The sequence below is a fragment of the Leuresthes tenuis genome, unplaced genomic scaffold, assembly GCF_036924035.1.
Source record: "Leuresthes tenuis unplaced genomic scaffold, fLeuTen1.0.hap1 SCAF_18, whole genome shotgun sequence".
Classification (NCBI taxonomy): Eukaryota; Metazoa; Chordata; class Actinopteri; order Atheriniformes; family Atherinopsidae; genus Leuresthes; species Leuresthes tenuis.
In genome coordinates, this window is record NW_027325372.1 from 24122494 (window position 1) to 24146236 (window position 23743).

Genomic DNA, 23743 nt, shown 5'->3' on the forward strand with positions numbered 1-23743 from the left:
ATTAAAGAAAATAAGAGACAATATAATTCAAATTTTTTTTTATTGATCAAAGATCAAATGTTTTCCCAAGAAAATTTCAGCTTTAGCAGCAGGACAGTGAAACTCCTCTTGCATGGCTGCCACAGTGACCTGCAGCCATTTAGCCCCACAGTGCTGGACCTGGAAAAGAAAAAAAGCCTTAACCCTCATATAGAGCATTTTATTTCACCAACACTGTCATTAAAGCCCGATCTCAGTCCCATATCCGCAAGCTTCATCCAAACAGTCCTCATTGTATTAAAATATCATCATAGATCAGAATAAGCCAGCTGCAGAAAGAGCTCAGCATGCATTCATACCGTCAGATGGGGAATGCACAGGCAGGCACATGGCACAGTGACACTAGCGACGGCGAGCAGACTGAATCCTAGAAAGATTTAAAAAAAAAAAAAAATAAAAAATTGTTACACGTGGTATGTCATAATGTCATTGTATCGGTTGTCTGTAGGACAGCCGAGTGGCTGCTGGTGGCATAGAGGGGCCACAGCAGTCAAAGACTACCCCATTTTCTTGCATGCACTTGGAGAACCATAAGCTACAAACAAGCTTGGGTCTTTAGGATAGCATGCTGTATTGATTTAGATGACCTGTCAATTCCACAGAAACATACCTTGACATAAACGGTCTGCAGTGGATACATGTCAGCTCAGCCCATCACTGAAAAGAGATGCATCGAGTTAACATTTGTAAAAAAGAAAATGCAGCAATTCTATTCAGGGAATTGTACAGAAGGCTCAGTCTAAAAAGTATCAATCAAGCTTAATCTCAGTGAGGGCAAGTTTGTCATCACAGCCAGCATTTATAATCAAGCACTTGGCTCAGTAGTTTACCTGCATGAGATGCTCTCATGGTCTGCGCTCACAGCTCTGGTGCTGCTAAAGATCTGCAGGAAGACAATGTCAAGTAAATAAATTGGACAAAAAACACAGTTATTAGTTCATTTATATCAAAGTGTCCTTCCCCTTAATGTTGCTGGAGCAGTTATTTTCAAACTGAACAGCGACCGTCGGTGGAAGTCTTCATCTTGGCATCCGTTTGACCGTTCACTGCTACATGAGAGCATGAATGGCTTCGATAGGAGCCCGTCAGACAGAGTAGAGAGCTCTTCAAAGAAAACTCACCTTCATTTAGCGTTCCCTGCCACAGAGGTCAGGTAAGGCTGCCTTTTTTCAGCTGACCCTGCAAAAGGAGAAGATGGTGAGGATATACATTTTTAAACTCAGCTAAATTCTTGCATTCTCAAGTTGCGCCACTTATTTGAGGTCCTATTATTCAAACCGATTGACAAAGCAACACTAACATAATGCATACATCCAAAAACTATATTGAACGTAAAGTTGACATGCCACTTTAGTTTGGCTGAAACACGCAGTTTCAGGGCATCAACTTGCACAGATGTCATCTTTCCTCTATTCACATCTCATTCGAACTTTGGAGAACGATTTGAGAATAAATACCGCAAAAAATAAAATCTCAAGATGTATTGTGGGGACCTTGAGTTAATTGTAAAAAGAAAAATGGTCATCTAAACGCAAAAATGGAAAAGTCGTACTAAGCCACGTGGTTTAGCCACATTAGCACGCAAGCAAGCTAACATGAGGCTGCTTAAGTTGGACATTCATCTCGTCTTTGTCCACCGTCCATTCTAATTATTAGCTTAAGTCGTGTAAATGTAAAAGCATAGGTAGAATAACTTATTACTGTATTTACACACGATCAACATGACATGGCTACATTAGCTTATCTTAGCTTACACGCTAGCGAGTTTTGAGAAGCAAAGGCTTAATAAAAAGCTTTTAATGCTTCAAATATTATTGTCTCAAGTTTTTACTTTTACTTGTAGCAAGTTGCTTGTCTATCTGTGTAGCCACAAAAGCACTACAAAACTTACTACTGTCTTACCAAAGGTATGTCTGTCTTTCTTTCCATGTCGCAGTAAAAGAGGAACATCATTACCCTCCCTCCGGCTTTATATATGCTCTGTCAACCAGTCGCTTGCTTATTGGCCCGCCTTGCTCACATGAAAAGACTTGCATGATGGGAAATTTAGTTTTTTTTTTTTTTTTTTCCCCAATACACTTTTTTGGGTAGTTTCCTGTCACGTTAATAGCACAGCTGATATTTTCACAATTCAAAAAGCTTACTTTTTTTCAAGAGAAAGAAACATGTTTAAACACTGAGCTGATTCCATAAACTTTATGATGAAGTAAGCCAGAAATAGAGGAGGATTCGCTCTAACCTACTTCAGAACCACGGACAGCAACACCACTAACCGATATAAAGCTTCTGGTTTTGGAGTAGCGGTAGAAGCAAGGTGTCTCTCTGAGACTCTTTCATAACACAACTGGCTCCTTTATTGTTGTAGCGGGTTTATAGGGTTGATATTGCAGAGCATAGGTAAATCTATCACGTGACTTGTGCGGTCGCTCTGCGTTTCGCGTCTCTTCCTGAGCAGAAGGCAGCGGCAGCCGGGGCTCCATGTAAACACGCCGCGCACAGGGCTTTGTTACACAGGCACACACGCCGCTGTATCTCATTCTCATAGTCTCCTAGTCATGCCATGGATATTTTGTGGCAATACCAGTTCCGAATCATTCTACTCGGGGACTCCACTGTGGGGAAGTCGTCGCTGCTGAAACGCTTCACGGACGGGATTTACAGCGATGTGGCGGATCCAACGGTCGGGGTCGATTTTTATGCCCGCTCGCTTGATATTGAGCCCGGAGTTAAAATAAAGCTCCAGCTCTGGGACACAGCCGGCCAGGAACGATTCAGGTAGCAAACACGGTTGGTCGAGAATGTTTCTGGGTTATATGAAAGATCTCTAAACTGTGGAGACTATTCTTCAGAGATTTGACGTTAAATAACCGAGAGGCCTCTGAGCGCTGTCGCGTTTGTTGTGCCATTTTTAAAATGTGAGCCTTTAAATGAAATTAGGACCATGTACAATTGCACTGGGGTGTAATGCTGCTTGTGTGTTTAGAAAATGGTCAGGATGAGCTTGAATTATGCCCTGGCATGTGTAGCAACAGCATATATCAAGCTGCATCATTCATTCACGGATGATGGGCAGCCTCCTCATATTTAGGCCTCAGATTGATTGCCTTACATTCTGACTCTACGGTCTCCAGGGCAACGCAGAGATGACAAGTCAATACCAGTCCTGAATTCTTTAAGTGGATTTATTTTTCAATCCTCTACCCTGTTGCTGAGTCTGCTTTTTATGTGTCCCTGCTGTCAGAAGTGATTTCTTTTTAAGGACTTGTGTGTCTTCAGAAGAAGCTCCACTCTTAGATCTGCTTCTCCCTTTGAAGCCGGAGCTTCTCAGGGTGTTTTCCTTCAGGCATCGCCACGCTTTAATCTTTCACTTTTCCTTTAATGGTTGTGGTTGTGGGAAATGTTTGGGACATTAACCAGCCGTATATAAATAACCATGTGCATGGATCACAACCTGTAGGCTTTTTATATGTATATAAAAAGCCTACATGTGCGGGAAATTAAACATATTTGTTTCCTCTTCCAATCATCTAAATCTACGCGTTATAAACTAATATATATATCAAATCTGACAGGCTCACATTCCAGAATAGTGCATGTAGGTTGTTTTGGAAAGCCCTTGAAGGCCATGGTTAATAACATGTGAGATAAATTATAATATCTTATTTGGATGAGGGGAAAAGGGTGTGAACACAAGATGTCAGTGTGCACAGAATCCACAGGGTTCAGAGGAGGCTGTTAACATTTGAGCATCACCAGGCTCGCATTATGTGCATATAGCAGCCGGGTGTAAATGCTGTACAGCATGGCCAAATTCACACACAAGTTGAGTAGGACTGGAGCACACATATGAATTTGTCTGTGCTGCTCTCACTCCAAACAGAATGAATGATTGTGGTTATGCAACCAATGCAGATGGGCTCCAAAAGGCTAGTTGGAGATAGAAAATGTGGGTATGTTGAGCAGGATAGAAAATAAAAAAGAACGAAGAACCATGAGTTAAAAGCACAGTCAGTCTTAATTCTTACAGACACTTCATTTTCCTCCCACCACAAAGCACCACAGCATGACCAACACAAGCAAATATAGCTTATATCTTAAACTGTTCCACATATTTTAAGACTCCAAGTGACAACAAAAAGTTGCAATAATTAGATATGTATTTAAAAAGCTGTGCATACCTGGGGGCTCAGAATAACCTTGGGGCCCTTAAATCTCCATCCCTTACCGTTAACCAACCACAGTGCAGAAAAATCTGAAAACAAGAATACATTTTAAGACCACATGCAGATGGGAAAACTATGTTATCATTCAGCTAATATATCCAGATGTACATTTCATGTTACGAGTCTGAAAATAAAGTATTGCATACAGGAAGCATGCACAGTGTGCAGTTACTCAGTCCTCCTTATTATTAACCTCAAGCTCGGATTTTGTAAAATCAGGACAGAGGGACCTTTCGTAGCAATATGACTCGGATTTATCTATCAAACCCGTGAATTAAACTGTTTATGGAGGCTCAAGCAAGTTGCTTAGGCTTAAAAGCCAATGAGAAACTTGACTTAATACTTTATTTAAATTGATTTATGTTGGTAAGTCAACTGGCTTGGAATTTCACTCAAGCTTCTCTGACTGACTATTTAGCAAATTCAATTTGTCTCAAAACGTTAGTTACAGCTATATTTAACAACTGAAACTTTGAGCAATGTTTGTGGGGGTTGAAATGAACAGGTTGACCTTACATTTGACCTCAGAGATACATGAATTTTCTTGGCTGGTACGGAGCCCGGCAGGTGCAGCCAGAAGAAAGAAAAAAAAAACTCCATGTGCACAGATTATTAAACTGGTTCACGGTTTTCCACCTGGATTTGTTTTTTTCTCCTGGTGGCACTTGTCGGGCTCCGTAGATTTGTCTTGACTGACGTGTGACAATATTTTGATATGTATCACCTAATACTCTATTCAGAGCTTGACTTGAGATTTATTGTGCCAAGATTCCTGGCTTGACTTGAACTTTTTTCAAGAATCAAGAATTTTTCATTGTCAATATGTGTATACATAGCAAAGTTTTCATTTGGTTGCTCTTGTAACTTGTCTCATCTGACATGAGATTTTCCTCAAAGATGTACCTTAAACTCATCACTCAAACTTATGTAGGATCCTTTTAGGCCCCTCTGTGTGATGCGATGAATCTGTAGGACTTTGCCTCTAGCTACTAATATGTCATTGTGTCTACCCACCAGGTCTATCACAACATCATATTACCGTAATTCCGTTGGAGGGCTGTTAGTCTTTGACCTCACCAACCGCAAAACTTTTGACCATGTGAGGGAATGGCACAAGGAAGTGAGTGAGCACATCCTGCCTCACCACATGGTCTACATTCTTATTGGCCACAAGAGCGACCTCAACAAAGACCGCAAGGTGAGCCGGGACGAGGCGGAGCAGCTTGCTGCCGAACTGGGAATCCGCTACGTTGAGACTTCAGCTAAGTGCAACAGCAACGTGGACCGGGCATTTGAGCTGCTGACCAGAGACATCTACGAGCTAATGAAGATGGGGGAGATCGTTACCCGTGATGGCTGGGATGGGGTGAAAAGCGGCCTCACTGCCAAGGTCCTCTACCAAGGTGAGGACGAAGAGGAACTAGCTACAGCCTCTGCTGAAAAGGGCTGTCACTGCTGACTGAGAACTCTTTGTGTCCAAACTCTATCCCATCACACTGTGAGCTCACTTTGTCTCACAGCCATCCATCAAAACCAAATCACTCAGGCTTAGCACCCTGTGATATCACCATGCATCACCTCTTCACCTCGTGATTTGTGCCCTTTATATGTGTGTCACAATGACAACTAGGCAACTTGTTTCTTGTAATCCATGTGGGGTAGCATGAGTTAAGGTGTTTTGGGCCTTGTTTTCAAAAGAACCTACAAAACATGCCAGTGTGAACATGCTTTAGGGATTATGTAGCCATTTCTCAGTTTCTCAGTACTGGAGCAAATGGACTACTTAATATGAGAAGGAAAAGATAGATTAATACTTTGGTCTGGTGTCACCTCCATTTCATGGTACTTCTGTGGGTTTCTACCTATCAAGTTTGTGCAATGCTTTGCCTGCAATATGTTGTGACTCTAAAATTTAAAAAAAAAAATATTTTAAAATGCAGAGATGATGACTAAAAAGTCACTGAAAGCTCTCAAATTGGTGATTGATGTCGTGAACAGACACAGCACACTCTGTAGTAAGTGTCACCATATTCAATCAATATGCTCCTCTTGCTATTGTAAGTTGTGGGCACTTGTGCCAGACTTACTTAGAACTTTGATCGTTTTGTGAATAGATGAGTAATGTCTATGAATAGAAATTATTTGTAGTTAAGGTGTATACATAAAGATAGGTAATTGTAATTAGAAGATCCCATTGAGATAACTGTACATAGTGTCAACATCAGCAAGAAGTGCTCAAGAGGTTAATCTCTCAGTCATCAGACCTTTAACAATGACAGAAAAGAGAGTTTGACTTTCACCTGCAGCTGTTTGCAGTTTCAATAAATATCAATTTGTCATGTTAAAAGCTCAGTTTTCAAAAGTAACTTCACACAGGCCTGAAGATTGAAAAGCACTAACTCATAAAATCCACTGTTATACATGGATGTGTTGCTAGCTTTATGATGTTCCAAAAGTATCAGCGAGAAGCAACTTTGGGTGTAAAAAAAAAAACAGTAAACCTTGAGAATCAGTAATTAGTTTTTTAAGATATGACGTCTCTGTGTAGTATGTGGTGAGGAGTTGGCATCAGGACACAATAACTCGGCATGCATGGCTCTCCTTTTAGTTTGAAAATACCCATAACAAGCAGCTCATGAAGACATTTTGTGTTTATTAAATTATGTGTTTAGTAAAGATACTAAAATTTATGATTGATAACTTTCTACTGTTTTGCGTTTGCTGAAGACACATAACTGAAGTCGCTACAACATGTTACAGCATAAAGAAATCCTGAAAATAGCAACAGTTCTGTTTGGGTCCAAATTAATTCCTTGTAAAGATTTTAAAAAGACATTACCTCCCTTTTTTCACAATTTAACACTATTTTCTGAGGTCTAAATGCAATACTTGATGTGACATTATTTGGTCACAATACCGCAGGGATAAAGTGCCATAGCACCTTTGGAGAAGACAGTTTTAGATGAGATGGAGAGACACCACCGAATAGCTCACTAAATGGTGTCAGGATTGTGTTATGTTATTTTTTTTTTTACTTTAGTTGTCGCTTCAGATACGCAAATATATATGAGAAAGTAATATTTTTCGTTTCTCTCCATTAAAGGTGTCTGTAGGTGCTTGTTTTACATGTTGAAAAGACCGAAGCGACCTGCTTCTCCTGCTTCCACACTTCATGTCTAGCCAGGTTTGTAACCTCCTGGCTCCTAACATAGTACAGACATTCATACGCTCAGAGAGAAGGTGAAGAGTTTTTCTCATTATTTAGGGCTAATTCATTAAAGCTGTTATGAAAACCTGATATATGGCACTTACATTAGTCATGAAGGGAAAAAAATTGAAATTGCTGAATTAATACTTTTGTTTGCCAACTGATGCTCACACACCATTGATGTAACTTGTGTTTTCACTTGAGTGAGAGAATTTTGGTTCTTCCTCCAAGTTGGCAATATATTTTTTTTTCTGAGCAGTGAATTGTTGTTACAATGAAAGCATGTCTGCACACATGAGCTCCAACGCACATAGGATCGTGAATTCTTTCTGAGGCCTCCAGAGAATTTTAACCACAGAAGTTGATAATCCGATGATAACAAGCCTGGTGTGTCCAACAGACTATATTCCACTTTTAATAGTTTATTTTACCTTATCTATTCACCCTTCACCAGCATCTCACCAAAACACTTCTCCACACACACAAAATGATGCATTCTGTAGGTTTGACTTTGTATTTGTTTTTACATTCTATTTCACTCATATGCACTATCTGTTGTTGCAGCTTAATATTTTGTAAGGAATGTATTCTGGTACATATGCAGCGTCCCTTTATTTTTACTTTTCTGCACAGATTTAAATTAGACACTACCTGATAAACCACCATCTGCCGTTGACAGTAGAACTACAGTTCATAATATGTGCTTAACGTTTTTGTTTGTCTGACAATCAGATGTTAGCATTTAATTTTCTCAGTGCAGATGAAGACTTCATTATGTAGGGGTTTTACACCCTGAAATCTTGCTAGATCTACTTTTAAACAACCAATCTAAGTATGTCTCTTCTACTGCCTTTCTCACTTTTCTCTTTTATTTATGTGGGGTTAAATTGTATGATATTGTATATTGTAACTGTGCTGTTAGGAAACTGTTCCCCAATGAGCATGACTCCTGCTCCTGAATACTACTCATGAAGATGGCAGACATGTTTAGTTTTAGCGATGATACTGGATATATAATCAGAAGAAATGTCACACTGAAAGACTTAATCTATGGGAAGAACAGATGCATTATTAGATGCCTCTATAGCCAACAATGAGAAAAAGCTAAAGATTTTCAACTGCATTTTTAATCTTACAAGCTGTGCTGCTACATTAACAGTAACTGTTCTGAGTGATGATGATGATGGTGATCGTAACTACATTCGTAAAAATTCAGTCCCTGTCCTGCTGTGTTATTAAAAGAAAGAATTTGCTGAAATCTGGGTATTTGCTTTCTCTCTTAAGTATGAGAGACCATTGATGTCACTCTCATGTCTTTGTATTAATTACAGAACTGGAGCTGACTGGAATAGTTTAGCATAAAGACTAAGTGCAGCTGATTTAGCTAAATCTGAACTCCAGAATATGCCTATAGCTTGCTACCCCACCATTATAGAGCATCACCTGTAGGTGAGCAGTCAGGGGGAAGTATGAAGTTAAAATCTGAAGATGGAATTCATCATATATAACAAGTGAACAAGTTAGAAAATTTAAATTGTACGTCCCATAAGACTTCAATATGTAATTGTCATTTATGTTGCACAAATCCTAAATTGTTATTTAAAAAATGCATTCCGGGTTTGACTCTTGAGTATGCAGGAAACACCATAAAGAAACAATGTTTAATTATTATGCATTCAATCGAAGACAGTAAGACAAATTTTTAAAATATAACTTGAATAAAATCCTCCAATTTGAGTAGGATCAACTCTCAAATGCTGCATGGCTAAGCTAGTCTAGTTAGCTTTTAGCACCACAACCAATTTATTTTTTTTGACCAATTTCACCTGCATTTTTAGTTGATAATGATGATTGGATTAGATTCAGCAGTAGAATTGTCTATGTGATATGACAAACCAAAGATAAAGCATCAATTGAAAGGAGTACAGAAATAGTGGATCAGTTAGTGTTTGCTAAAGCTAGGTTACAGTAGCCAGTGTAGTCACAGAAATTAGATTTTTACACTCTAGAATGTTGAATAAACATCTTATTACTTATTTTTCTGTAAAGTTTGGTTGTTGTTTAATTTATGTTGATGCATTTAGCAGACGCTTTTATCCAAAGCAACTTAAGGATAGGCAGATAGGGTAAGGGGGTCTTGCCTCAGGACTCCTACTGGAGATAGTACCTTTCATGCAGGAGATTTGAATCCAGATCTCCCACATGAAAGGTGGCAATCATACCACTACAATATCCAGTCCCATTGTGTTATCTGTTTGTAGTCAACCAATATGACGCACTTCTGTTTATGTTGCAAGGCAAAAGTCAAGTATGAACTGTGTACTGGCTCTACCTCTGAGGCAGAAAAATTAACATATTTTTTGTTTGTTTTTGTATGTATGTCTTAACAAGGATGTACAGAATACCCATTAAGTTTATTTTATACAAATCGAACAATTTCTTGGTGAACAGCCACATTTTACCCACATAAGCCAAAAAAAAGCCATGAGATTCAAAAAGTAAAATGTTGTGTTGAGCTGTAGATATTAGGCCCCATACTTGAACTCAACACATGTAGGTTATATCTCACACTGAAGAATGAAAGCAAATATGCACATTTGAAACTATGAAACTGCATCATAATGTCAATTAGTTTATTTATTTTTTTAATCCTTCATGAGATCTTTACTAAAATCAGTAGCTGTTTGGCATGCAGGATGATACAAAATGTACAATTTTTGTCTACAAAGGTCACATTCCACATGATTATTCAAGAAATGTTATTAATTTTATATATTTTATGTAAAATGAATTTGAGTTTCCTTCTGTGTGATTTTTTTTTTCTGTCGAGATAAAGATTTGGCAGCGCTACACTATTGTTATTTTTAGACTAGACTGAATTGGTGCATTGATCACAGTGTTGTATGTGAAAACTCTGCAAATTCATGTTCATCAACTTTGAAGCAACCAATTAAGATCATTGGAAAGTACATAATAGAGAAAAAGTTTGAACACATCCACCCATTCATTTTGAATTAAAGTGTTTGTTCAAACCCATGACTGATACTATGTGTCATGATTTTATGTTATGCTCATTATTTTTTGCCAATGGCAACAGGCATTATTCATAACCTCATACATAGACACAAGTTCGAATTAAAGATTTTTATAGCTGACAAAGAATAAAGCATTTATTTCTACAGGGAGTGGCATGTCTTCAGAAATAATACCAATGTGGAAGGAGCTTTAAAAAAGTACAGCTAAATGTCATAAATAATCAAATACAGTCATGTTAGCCTTTATAGTTACCATGCTCAAGTATTCAAAGTAAAAAAAAACATTAAGCATTAAAAAACATAAAAAGAAATATATTTTTAAAAAGTAGGGCAAATCAACTGGCTTGAGGCCTTTTAAAACAGCTAAATCACCTTTATTCTCTGTTTTGTTTTATAGTTGCCCACATTACCTGAACGCAGCACTGATGCTAACGGTATCCAATGACAGTCAACGGCATTACATTGCCCCGCCTATTCTTTCCCATCATGCTTTTCGGATGGTCAAATCCTCACATCTATAAATGATTAAATTTCAGTTTTAATGTAACAATGTCTCAATTTTTTATATATTCTTATCATAACTCAATTGATAATTTTATAAATTATACAATACTCAAAGCATACAGTAAATAGTCTAACCCTAAGTGAGGAACATGCTACCTTTGAATATATTCTACTTCAGACTGATTTCGTGTTAAAAAGGGCTTCTGCTATGATTGGTACAGAGATGGTGAGGGTTGTCTCACCGTCTCTGCGGAATCGCTATCAAGAGATTTCGGAAGCACAATTTTTGAAAACCGAGACTGCTGGTGATCGTTTGTCCCGGCGTCTCACCTATTATATGTCAAATAGTAAAGAAATGTAACCTACTCTTAGTGAAACAGTGCTTCATAACGTGTATCTAATGACTCTCATTTAAGTTTAACACTCATTGCACACGTATATAGTAATGATGTTCACTTTATATTAACACTCATTGCACAGTGTTGACTCATGAACTAATATGTTATTAGCTCAATCAGGAATTTTTGGATTTTACTATAATCAACCTCCATGTTAGCATTCACGTTAGCATTTATGTAGTTCTCATGTAAACCGCTTAAAGGCATAAACTGTATGCGTGGTCGCGTTTAAAAACAATTATGGCATGCAAAGCAAAGACGTCGATAATTTGGCTCGGAAAGCAAACATGTAAGCAGTTGAGACGCTTTAAATGCTTTTCACTGTTATACATATTATTCTCACGTTAATTCAAATGAATTTGTACGATTTCGTCCCTTTGTAAGAGCGTGAAAAAGGCAAGTGTTGTTCAGCAGGAAGTTAGGCTCCATCAGTCAAGTACGCATGCGCTTCAGCTCCACAATCTAGGGATGCGTTTGTCTTCATAAAACGGTAAGGACAGGCCTTTTTTTACAATGTGATTTTATATATACATTGCTGCGACATGTCAGTCGTTCCTCCGACACTAACAGTAGTTTCAGCCGGTGAGTTTGTATATATATATATATATATATATATTGCGGAAGGGGTTCAGTCAGGCAGGCTCGTACAGAATGGAGGGGCAACGCCGTCGCCGTGCCGTTGTTTGCCGTACGTGCCGCCGCACAGGGAGACGTCATTTTGAGGGGGAGCGGATAGTTAAAATGCAGAGTTACGAAGGGACGTACGGTTCATAGACAACCGGCACGTAGCCGTCACACTTTAAATGCAAAGCTTTACCCGTTTCGGGCAGTGTAGTTTCCAATATTGTCCGTATTTCCACACATCAAGTTACGCCCTTACGTTAGCTGCAATGGCTACCACCGAGCCTAGTCTGGTAGCTGCGTGGATCTCAACAGCGAAAAGCAGCGGGCTCCCCGTTGTGATGTTAACATTGCCAACATCAGGAAATAGAAGTATAATTGCTGTCAAGAGGGACCTAATTCAGCAGGAGTGAAATTGTTAAGGGTTTACCAACTCCGATAACGCCACAATTGTTTAAGCTAACTGTGTTTTGCATTCCCTAGTGCGTGTGGAAAAAAACCACGCCACCGTTGCTTTCTGCTGAAATGGGAAAGTTTTTAAATGTGCACTGCTGTCTGTGGGGTTACGCTATAACAAAGCACATTTACGTCAGTTTATTAGCCGTAGTGGTGCTGCGAGAGATGACAGTCTCTACGAGCGCGACTGAAATTAATACAATTTTAGATGTTAAGTTAATAAAGCGTACTTGTTGTGGTTATTGCAGGTACTAATTCCCAGACAATATTGCATATTGAGGCAGTACAAACCATTTCTGAAGAATAATATATTATTAGAGTTTTAACAGTACACTAGTTTAGTGAGTTTTGTACGTCTTAACCAATTTAAATGGTCGTGTGCGATTACATGTCAGTCACTGCCTCTTCGTGGCAAGGCTACATCAATATGAAAATTAGAGATTCCAAATTAAGTTTCGTTCATGTTCAAAGATAGTTTAATGTATTGATAGAATAAGCATATATATTGAAAAAAAACATTTATTTAAACTGACCTATGTTTCAGTATGCTAACAGTGCACAGAATGTCTTAACTTTGGTTTAAAAAGTCATTTAGCTGGGTATGGATTAGCTCTAGTTAGCTTGACAAAGTTAAATAGCTTAAGTAGGCTAACGGTACGGTCTGAAAGTAGCTTTGGGGATGTGAGGCTGCTTTTTAGTTTTTAGTCTTCATATCAACATGAGGGGGGGGGGGTAATTAAATAAAAAAAAATTTTTAATCTGCCTTTTCTGAAATGTACCTCTGGCTTTTCAGATGAACAGCCTCCTTGATAGCTGTTGCATGAGTGCGCCCCCACCTCTTTAGTCAACTCCTCTGAGTGTGATGGCGACCACGGACGAGGTCACGGTGTCCGTTGCGGACGTGGTGATGGTGAAGGCCGACGGTGACGTTGACTGTGATGACCCCAGTAAGACTCAGGTCATACTCCAGCTCCAGCCCATCACCACTGGGTATGTACTGAAGCCAGGATTACAGATGGAAAGTACAGTCCACTGCAAAACTAAATGGCATCAAAACACATCTACAGGGGTGGCAGATGATTAGTCTTGTGGTTACTCACTCTGCTTAACCAGGAAGTGATGTGAGAACTGTTTTCTTTTTCAGAGATGAGTCTGCTGAAACAGATGCAGCTGTCATGGCTGTTGAGGCTCACCCAGGTAAGAGGCTGTCAGAGTGATGTCCCGGCAAGCTTAAATGATGAAGAGACGCAGAGGTTAAACAGATTACTTCACAAAAGGCTAAATGTTGTTTGTTTCTTTTCTTTACTGTAGAGCAAACAGACGGAGACGATGTGGAAATCGGCTGTCCCATTACATGCGGAGACTGTAAAGCTCTGTTGCTAGTGAAGAAATTTGTGTGCCCAGGAATCAATGTAAAATGTGTAAAGGTTGGTATTCATCACATTTATTTATTTATTTATTTTGGCATCTGCATGGATACCAAATGGTAAATACATGAAGTAATTACAATATGAAACTACATGACCACTCGGTCTCAGGTCACTCACTTCACAACTTTTAGAACGCAAACACTTTTATTGTGATAACCGCTACATGACCTGTTAGAGATAAAGATAAATATTTGCTTTTGTAGCGGATTTTCTTGCTCATCTTTTAAGCGTAGAGTTATGAATGAGCTGGACTAAACAGGTGCTCTGTCTGATCCTTCATAGCTGCTCCAGCTGTGCCTGAAACGAACAGTGAAGAACAACAAATGCTCAAAATGTTTTGTTGACTCAGATGCTTACAACAGAGTAATAGGAATGAGTTGAAACTGATTCAGAACGGTGGTACAGAATGGAACATAGTCCCTGGTAATTTAACCCCTGCCCATTGGTGGTATACCCAAAATAAAGAGCTTCTCTTGAACCAAAGGGAGTAAATGCCTGGATTTGTTCTCTTTTAAAAGCTAAGATTCAAATGTCTTTTCTTTTTTTTTTTAGACTTAGGAAGCATCAAATTTATCTCCCATTTTAAAAAGAAATGGCCAACTTTCAAACTAAAACATCTGTTGCTTTAACATAATCTCTTTGCTTCATAGTAAAAAAAATTTTTTTTAAATTCTACACCTGATTCTGGCTGGGATTTTTTATGAATTGTGCTGCAGGAGACTATTTGGTCCTCCTGACATGACCTGTAGTTTGTCAGTAAACATCTACCTGTCTTTTGTTTCTTGTGGCTTACATGGCGCATTAACTTGTCGACTACTCTCTCCTGAAGTATGAAGACCAGCTGATCAGTCCCAAGCAGTTTGTGCACATTTCTGGGAAAGCCACCCTAAAAGACTGGAAAAGAGCCATCAGGATGGGGGGAGTCATGCTGAGGTGAGGAGAAAATACAGAGTCAAAAGCTACATTAGCTCACCACATGGTAATTATCGTGGCTGGAGCTTCCCCCGGGCTCGTTGGCTTGCTGCTGACAAAAACGAACAGAGATGTGGCTCGTGCAGCTCTGAAGTGATGACGCAGTGAAATATTCTGTGCGGCTCGATGAGAAGAAACTAATTCTGTTGGTTTTCTTCAGAAAAATGATGGATTCAGGTCAGCTGGACTTCTACCAGCACAGCACGCTGTGCACCAACACGTGTCGCAGCACCAAGTTCGACCTTTTAATCAACAACACTCGCTTCCCTCCGGACGGCAGCGGGCTCACCACGTCCACGTCTCAGGGTAAGAATGCTCAAAGAAAATAATATTCAATATTTCAAGACTTATTTAGGCAGCTGAAAAGTTGCTTGTCAAAATGAGTGTCTGGTTAATTTCAGTTAAAACTACAAAAACTATCCTTATATTTGTTTTAGCATGAACACTTTTGTCTCCTGATCCCTGTTTTTAGAAGCTTAGCTTCACCCATAAGCTCCAGTCACCATATTATAAACACCACACAAATGAGTCGCACATGAGTAGAAAACTAACCCCTGTTCCATTCCCCAACCCTGCAGATCCAGAAAACCTAGAGGATGCTGCATTTAGGTTTTCTGTATCTACAAGGTGCATCTGCATAGCTACTAAATTGTGGGGGACAAGATCCACTTATTCATCCATTTTCTGTACCCATTTAATCTAATTCAGGCTAAGATCCACTTGAAATGATGAAATGTCATTAAAAACATCAACAACATCCAGTGTAATAAGCAAGCAATTCTGTTTCATGGAAATTGGTTTGATATATATGTGAGAAAATTGTTCTTTGGATTTGACTATAGTTTATTGAAGATTAGATCAGATTTCTAGATGAAGATCAAAAGTTTGTCCAGATACAAGGAATGAAGCAGTAGCTGTTCACTTAATAATACATTTGCAATGAGAAATACCATTGATGGGGTTTTTCGTTCTTACTAACGAAGTCCCACCTTAAACAGAAAGAACCACACAAGAGATCAATATAAAGTTCAGCTTTTGCAAAAGGGGAGAGCCGTCGCTGCTTCAGCCACAGGTGTATGTGTCTAAGCAACCTACAACAATCTCCGACTCCCTCATTGCAGCAGCCTGGTTTTATTCAGAGATAAGAAAGGGGGAAGAGCTTTACAAAAACAAAGGGTTTCATAGAAAAATCAGAACGTCGGTCGTTTACGTATGCATCTCCAAATGGAGGCAAATCTGCCAATTAGAGTGTGAGACCTTGACGACAATCATACAAAGAGATACATCAATAAACTAGTGTGAATCAGCCATTGTTGGTTTGTAGTGTGAACTCGGGTGAACTCGGTTGACCTCTGGAAGACTCCGTCCTGAGGCATCTCTCTTTGTTCACAAGCACCCTAATTTCCTCGCCACATGATTGGAACTAAATGCAGTATATGTCATATAGGACGTGTATAGTAAAGCGTAAGAAATGCAGTTAAAGCATAGCAATACAATTAAAGGCACAGTAAGGTAGTTGTAACACAGGGTATATCATGAGATAAATGTTAAAAACCCTAACAACCATTTATTTTCATCTTCTCTGATTGAAATTAGAACATTCTGCGTCTAATAATACAATACTTGTCATTAAAGAAGCTCACCGGGGATAAAGACATCCATTAATATCCTTTAAACCTGCTTCCTGGTACTAAATGAGCCCACAACCAGCTTACACGTACAATTCGACGCCAAGTCTGTCGCGAGCACCAGCTCTCAGTTTAACTGCATGATGTTCAAAGTCGAAGCTTAATACTATTTGGTAACATTCAGCACATGAACAGCGTGTGAGGCAAAAGTCAAGCTGAACTCGTGCTCGTGAGTAAATCTGCTAACCTGCCAGCTCCTAACTCTGAAACAGGAGAGCAGTTTACTTTCAGTTCATCCTCAAATGTTTTTTTTCTAACATGCTGCAGCCTCTGTCTGACACGGAAGCTGAGAGCGGCCCCGCCTGCGATTGTTGATCTTGATGCTGTTATCTGGAGATAACACAGCTTGTTGTCAGCACGTTTATTTATCTCATTTTCACAAGACATTTTTCAACAAAGATGCGTTATGAGAAAATGTGGTTTTACCTCTTGAGATCACAAGCTTTAAAATGAGCAGTTCTTGTCTCGATACCCAATGTCATGGTTCTTCATCACTCCCACGACACTCGGGCTGGATCTGTAATGTTAAGTCAGCACCGACTTGTGGGTGCTGATAAGAACCGAAGCAGCTCCACTACAGCCGGGAGGTTCTCTGCAGGTTTGTTGTGACAGGAAAGTTAACTTTACTTCACTGAAGTAACTGAAACTAAAAAATATTAACACGCTATCGTTAGCAAACATCACAAATGACTCTTTTGTCACAAGAAAACCATCTTTTTAAAAAAAATTCATCTCGATATAACCACATTAAAACTTTTCATGAAGCGTGTTCGCTCTCAGCTTCCGTAGTTAGACAAACACGATGTACGGCAAAAAGGTGTCGGTTAAAACCAGCTGAGGAGACATTCTAAACGGCGAAGACTCTACAACTTTCCTGAGTAAAATGCCCGTGAGATCATTGTGTCGACCCATCTGTTCAGCGAGCACGAACATACAGAAAAACACCTCCAGCTCTGTTGATAATCAAAAGACTTTTAAATGGTTCCCATGGCAATTGGCAGCCATTTTTTTTATCCCGTAAATTTTTGTTAAACATGAATTTCTTTTTCTGCAATTCCGGGTGTTCATCTGTCTAAATCCCAAGCCTAATGCGGGCTCTCTGTTGTGAACTGCAGCTCAGGCTGTCCTGGGGAACGGCGGGGCAGCGAGCGACGATCGAGCCGAGTTATTGGGCGGGAAGTTGGACTGGAGCGCAAGCTCTCTGGAAGCCGGAGACAAGAAGGGATCCAATGAGATTTCAGGTTACAGAGAACGCACAACCAAATACCGACCACTGCTGTCACAATGAAGGTAAAGAAAGGAGACTGAGGCTGCGTGTGTCGTTTTCGCCCACAGAGGATGCGCTGAACTTCTGGAAAGGCATCGCCGACGTGGGTTTACTGGGTGAGGTTGTGACCAACATCAACACGGAGCTGGTGCAGCTGCTGAACGGCGTGCTGCAGCGCAGGGAGCAGGCTGCCTTACAGGACACAGGTAAAGAGCCAGGCTGAGGGGACATCGAAATGTTGCTAGGGATGAAAAACTTGACTCTGCAGTGATTCATGTCGATGTGAATCTGAATCAAATTGAAAGAAAGAGCAAATTGAGCTGCTGGACGAAACCAACATCAGAGTTCTGTGGCAGTAATAATAAAATGTGTTGTGATTTACAGCAGCTGAATTTGTTCCTCCTTTCTTACTGACCTTTTGATTGGTTGCCACACTGATCCCAGATTCCTGTCTGGTAGAGGTGGCAGTGCTCAGTAACCTCGCTCAAGTCTTCGACCTGCTGGACTCAGTCAAGAAGATTCTGGAGAGGAGGCGGCAGCAGACGGATCCCAGTCAGGAGCAGATCCTCAGCTCGCTCGCCAGTGAGTAACCGAGCCAAAGCAAGGCTCTTCTTCTTCTTCTTCTTCTTCTTCTCTGACTGCATCTAAAATAGAGCTGGGATTAAAGCTACTTTTTATCTTTTTAGGAAGTTTGCCGGGGTAATACGTGCTTGCCAAAACAAAAACACAAACACGTGAATCCAGATTGTAGAGTCACAGGAAAGAGATGAAAAGGATTTGGTGTTCTGAGGGCAAAATGATTCACTTCATTTCATATTACGTATATTCATTTCATATACACAAGTGCAGCTGGAAGTTCATGACAATACGTTTATAATAGATGACAAAATAAAGTGAAAACCTCACGCAAAACATGTACAAAATAAACTGTCAAGAAGCATCTCAGTGAGGTGAAATACATTCTGGACCACAAATCACTCCACATTCTCTACTGTTCACTGGTTAAATCGTATTTAAATGACTGTGCGGCGGTTTGGGGCAACACTTACAAATGCACATTATAATCAGTATCAGTACTGCAAAAAAGAGCCATATGGATCATTCTGAATGCTGATTACAAAGATCACACAAATGAACTATTCTTAAAATCAAAAACATTAAAATTCATTGACCTGGTTCAATTCCACACAGCATGAATTACGCGCAGAGCAATCAACAACCTGCTTCCTGGAAATATACAAAACTTGTTTTTTAGCAGAGATGGGGAATCTAATCTGAGGGGGGGGGGGGTACAATTTAAAACATCTTCGTGTCCTTGCAACATTAAAGATATGTTGCATTTCCACATGTAGAGTGAAGCTGGTTGGGTGAGGAGCTCAAGCAATGTCCAAGCATGACCCAGTTCAAAAGGTGGTACAAAAACATGGTTTTCACAGGGTGCAGGGAGGATGAGGGGCTTTGACTTCATTCATTCATTCATTCATTCATTCATTCATTCATTCATTCATTCATTCAACGTAACACACATTTGTGACTTGATCCTGACAAAGTAGAGCCACTGTTTTTGTGCGTTGCTCTCTTGCTTCGCTGCGGTTTCAGACGCAGTCCACAAACCTTCCACCTCATGTGGACGGTTTGACACTGAGCCCTGCCAAGTGTATCTTTTCCAAGGCGGCCTGTTGTAACATCTAATGCTACAGCTGGACTGGACAGACACAGCAGGGGTTCATAATTTGACTCCTGATCATTTCAGGTGTCAATGGTGACGTTCTCCCTGTCCTGTCCCTTCATAATCCATGATGGATGACGCCTAGAAACAGTTTATTGCTGGATTTCATTGGCGTTGTCTTAATCTATGTGCAGAAAAAGGTTTTCTTGTTTGTAATCAGTGCAAGCAAGAGATGAGCAAAAAGTAAAAAACAGTAAGAGGAGTGCAGAAGAGTGGCCCGTCCTGCTCTGTGTGCGGCTGAATTCTGTGGTTCATCCACAGATGTGGAGTGATATGTGATCAAAGCTCATAGGAAAACCAGCTCTCATTAGCAAAGAGGAAAGGTGTGATGTGATCATCCAACCATAGCAGTAACATTTATTCATTTTCTTGCCATCATTCTTTTTCACTTAATTGTTTTTGTTTGCAGTCACTTCGCTGTCCTGACTTCCTGTCTGCTTTGTCACAGGTTATGTAGCCCGAAGTCAGGAATCAGGAGTGTATTGTGATACTGATAAAAGCCATTATTTAACCCAGAAAGGTGGCATTAACACTAAACTCTGATGGAGAATCGGTGGGCAGTGGACTGCTTCCAACTCCTCAGCATAGTCAGGTTCATCCCTGTGTGTCTCTGGGTTCAGCTCATCTGAACTAACGATCTGAGAATTTTTTTCCACGTACTTTCAACTGAAATCAAAGGTGCTTTTTATCAGATGACACCACATTTGTTAAACCCCTGACTTAGGATTCCTCCGCACTGTTAAGAAAAGCAGCATCTGATCTAGTAAATATCTATGCACCACATTGAAATAGAATTAAAGTCATCAGAGCCCAGAAAAATCATGTTAATCTCAAATGCTCTACACAGTCAAATTGTACGCTTCATGCAAACTTTAAAGGGCGTGAAAACACTGATCCACAGGCAGGCAGTTTTTTAGATGATATTTTTGTTGAGTCGCTGTTTGTGTCTTCAGATTGGACTTGACATTTGCTGGCAGCTCTGATGAATATTGATATGAAAGATTAATTATACAAGACGCAAAATCCAAATTTGGAATAATTTTGACAGAAGAAGATGACTTTTTAGTGCCGTACATGACTTACTCTGCTCTCGATGTCTCTGTAGACCTGGAAATTCAGCTGGAAGAACAGAAGAAGCAGCAGCAGGTTCGGGCTCTTCTCTCCTGCCCACAGAGCACCAAAAGCAAAGCTCCCAACAAGCGCCCAACCAAGCGGCCTCGTCTCCAGAGGCCCGCCTCCACCACCACCCTCCTGACCTCCCCCATCAACCAGCAGGTGGCGCTGCAGCCCCAGCAGTTCACCGTTCTCTCCCCCATTTCGCTGTCCTCTGTGGGGCAGCCGTTCACCATGGCAGGGCTGCCCATTGCCTCCCTGGCCCAGTCCTCCAACACCGTCACCCTGCTCCCTGCTGGCTCGCAGCTCTTCACCCGCTACATGGTCGCTGGAGATGGAAAAACAGACACCATAACCTTACACCCCTCCTCGGGGCTCACGTTGGTGGGCACCACCACCATGCAGGACTCCAGCCAGCTGGGTACTGTGGTGAGCCCCATGGAGTTGGTACACTTGAGCCAGCAGGCCGGCGGTGCAGAGGTGGTGCCCATAGAAGGCCAGATGGTGGACGGCACCGTGCTGGTGCAGCAGGAGGTGATGCAGGGCGAGGCGGAGGCTGGCCAGGAGCACACGGTCATCGAGATCAACCCGACTCCTGTGGAGCAGGCGGTTGGCGTGATGGAGCTGCAGCTGACCGGTGAGTCAGGCAGAGACGGGGCCGCCATGGTGGTCCAGAGTGGGATGGAGGTGACGATGGCATCAGAGGCAGGGGAGACGCAGTGCCAAATGCAGGAGGCGCAGACTGAGGGGGTTCAAGGGCTGCAGCTGGACGCAAGTGGGCAGCTGTCAGGAGTACATATCATGGTGATAGAGGAAAGTACTCACGATGAAAATAAGGTCAAATGAGACCTCTCTTATTTTCTCCAGCACAGCAGGTAGAAACTCATGGACTGAGACGTCACACACACGTAAGACTGTAAATACGCAGAATCTCCAAACCCCCAAATAGCTTCAGCCTAAGACCAAGCACAAGGGCAGCCATTTCTCCTTATTAGTGTGTGTTTGAATATGCTCCTCTGGTAGAGCCAAGAACATACTGAGTACTTGTGTTAGTTTTGTATTTGAAGGACGATTCTGGCTTATGACAGCTTGGTTCTTATTTTTGTAGTTTTGGCCAGAGCAGTCACATTATCAGACTAACAGACGACAAACAGACTTTCAGGGTAACTAAACCTAAACTAAACAAAGTAATAAACCAGTCATAAGCCTGCATTGACCAGCTATATGGTACTTAGCAAGGAACATTGATTGCCAACAGCCTCCGACGCAGCACCAACACATTAGGTTAATTATTTATTAATAAAAGTCCTATTGTTGTTAACAGGTTCCTTTTTCTGTTTTCTCTTGTTGACTTTGAGCAACACAATAAACAAATTGGTTCTAATTCTTACTGTGAGGGGATGGCCATGGCATGTGTGTAGAAATGTGGGCAGTTCTAGTTGCTTTGTGTGTGTTTGGGGGCTTTTTTCCCCATAAAATGATAGAAAATGTCAGATGACATGATAAAAATAAAGCAGTGTTGCTTGGCAATTTGACTCAAACCATTCACCAATGATCCACATAGTTTCAGATCAATATTCTGTCGATAGATTCATTACAGGTCTGATACTGATAAAAAGGATGGCCAAAACCTAGATAAGAACATGGTTGATATAAACTTAATTTATCTTCAAGCCTCCATGAACAAAGTGAGGGCAAAAGAATACACTGTAAATGTAAAGTGCTGGGATGCTCCCCGTGCTGCCCATCGGACTCATTACCAGTAACAGTGTTGGCGTAACCTAAGGCTGGGATTAATTGCACTGTTTGTTGTGTTGTAGAGTGGCACCCAGGCTGTTTTGTTTTTGCACTGTGTGACGTCCGTTTAGGACAACGGCACGACGCTAACATTTCTTCAGAATATGGCCTTGCTGTGAGGTCCACCAAGTGTTCTTCTGTGCAAAGCTGCACAGGAACGGACTGAACTCCTCACTGGATCTGCATCTCTTCTGCATCTGTTCTCAATGGTTACTTACTGTCTGCTAGAGTTTTCTCCACTTTTTATTTCTTTTTCCTTTTCTCAGTATCATAGGTAGCGTGAGCTAATGAGCCCATTGTTTAAGTTAGGATATAAATGAACATATATACTTAATGTCCAGTTTGCCTGTATTTTCCATTTGTAAAGTAGTTGCATATTTATTAGTTTTCAAACTGTAGAGGTGGGCCTTCTTAAGGTGCAAACATGGATTAATTTAAGCGCTTTGTTATTGCTCACACCAACAAAAACCTGTTCAAAACTTGTGCTTTTCCAATAATTTAATTTAACAAATGAGGGGATTTGCATACTGAATTTGTAATGTGTTTTAATATCAGATTAAAACAAACAAACAACGAGTGTGTCAGTGTTTGACCACCAGAGTGCGCTCTGTGTTCACTGCTCTACGCTGTTAAAATAATGATCTCCCGCTGAAATGTGTGATTCCCATGTGTTTTCATTCTGTTTTGCTGTGGCTCGACATGGGCGGGACTCTGGATGATCACACTATGGCTCCTTGGTTATCACATTTCTGTCCTCTAGTCGCTTCAAACATTCTTAAATGAGAAAGACATAAGCAATTGCACAAACCAGAGAGCTGAAATAGAAACCTGCATAACATGATGTCATGTCTGTGTGTGTGTTGTGTACAAAAAGGCAGCAGTCGCTTCATTCAGCGAGACGGCAGAGAAAATGAACCACAGCCATTCTAAACATTTTCCATTAGCTGTAGGTTAGGTGTCTGTATTTAGTGTGTAAAAGACTAAAGACGACCTGCAGGATGTTACTATTAGTGACATGACTGATCTTTCAGGGGTCTGAAGGGTGGAGAGGCTGTTAAAAATAATGTTGTTCATATCACCTCAGCTGTTGTGAGTTTAACTGAGAGGAGATCCAGAGTAAGACATCTGTTAGGCAGTGTACAGCGCTGCCTTCAGCAGGATGACTCCCAGCTCTTTATGTAATTTAACAGAGGAGGAAAACTGACGGTCTGCAATGATATTCCAGCCGAGAAGATGTATACGTCAAAAACAGAAACGTGATGC

General features: G+C 40.6%; 2 protein-coding genes, 1 long non-coding RNA gene and 4 other non-coding genes across 8 annotated transcripts; 3 read left to right on the forward strand and 4 right to left on the reverse strand.

Annotated features, from left to right (window-relative positions):
- Positions 1-23: 23 nt before the first annotated feature.
- LOC140274665 (uncharacterized) lies at positions 24-2011 on the reverse strand. Its single transcript, XR_011908368.1, has 6 exons — positions 1942-2011; positions 1161-1218; positions 870-922; positions 650-696; positions 339-406; positions 24-159 (listed from the first exon to the last, which is right to left on the reverse strand). It is a non-coding gene; the product is annotated as an uncharacterized lncRNA (long non-coding RNA).
- On the reverse strand, positions 225-299 carry LOC140275905 (small nucleolar RNA SNORD99). Its single transcript, XR_011908608.1, has one exon. It is a non-coding gene; the product is annotated as a small nucleolar RNA SNORD99 (small nucleolar RNA).
- On the reverse strand, positions 480-610 carry LOC140275897 (small nucleolar RNA SNORA44). The gene has a single exon (XR_011908601.1). It is a non-coding gene; the product is annotated as a small nucleolar RNA SNORA44 (small nucleolar RNA).
- LOC140275890 (small nucleolar RNA SNORA16B/SNORA16A family) lies at positions 989-1125 on the reverse strand. Its single transcript, XR_011908594.1, has one exon. It is a non-coding gene; the product is annotated as a small nucleolar RNA SNORA16B/SNORA16A family (small nucleolar RNA).
- Positions 2012-2457: 446 nt separating the features above from the next.
- On the forward strand, positions 2458-10501 carry rab42a (RAB42, member RAS oncogene family a). Its single transcript, XM_072370032.1, has 2 exons — positions 2458-2814; positions 5280-10501. Exons 1-2 carry the CDS (start codon positions 2600-2602, stop codon positions 5719-5721), a joined length of 657 nt encoding a protein of 218 aa, XP_072226133.1. The 5' UTR covers positions 2458-2599; the 3' UTR covers positions 5722-10501.
- A 700-nt stretch (positions 10502-11201) lies between these two features.
- LOC140275903 (U11 spliceosomal RNA) lies at positions 11202-11338 on the forward strand. Its single transcript, XR_011908606.1, has one exon. It is a non-coding gene; the product is annotated as a U11 spliceosomal RNA (small nuclear RNA).
- Positions 11339-11810: 472 nt separating this feature from the next.
- gmeb1 (glucocorticoid modulatory element binding protein 1) lies at positions 11811-23054 on the forward strand. 2 transcript variants are annotated; one of them, XM_072370336.1, is made up of 10 exons: positions 11811-11897; positions 13278-13474; positions 13629-13681; positions 13796-13911; positions 14744-14847; positions 15047-15192; positions 17690-17815; positions 17910-18047; positions 18286-18423; positions 20676-23054. In XM_072370336.1, exons 2-10 carry the CDS (start codon positions 13347-13349, stop codon positions 21527-21529), a joined length of 1803 nt encoding a protein of 600 aa, XP_072226437.1. In that variant the 5' UTR covers positions 11811-11897; positions 13278-13346; the 3' UTR covers positions 21530-23054. The 2 variants fall into 2 exon arrangements, with proteins under 2 accessions (XP_072226437.1, XP_072226438.1); XM_072370337.1 differs by having other exon boundaries at positions 18301-18423.
- The last annotated feature ends 689 nt before the right edge of the window (positions 23055-23743 follow it).

Coding starts and splice junctions, on each gene's coding strand:
- rab42a (XM_072370032.1), top strand. CDS start 2,600: ATGGATATTTTGTGGCAATACCAGTTCCGAATCATTCTACTCGGGGAC. Junction 2,815..5,279: donor GCCGGCCAGGAACGATTCAG/GTAGCAAACACG, acceptor TCTACCCACCAG/GTCTATCACAACATCATATT.
- gmeb1 (XM_072370336.1), top strand. CDS start 13,347: ATGGCGACCACGGACGAGGTCACGGTGTCCGTTGCGGACGTGGTGATG. Junction 15,193..17,689: donor CACCACGTCCACGTCTCAGG/GTAAGAATGCTC, acceptor TGTGAACTGCAG/CTCAGGCTGTCCTGGGGAAC. Junction 18,424..20,675: donor GATCCTCAGCTCGCTCGCCA/GTGAGTAACCGA, acceptor ATGTCTCTGTAG/ACCTGGAAATTCAGCTGGAA.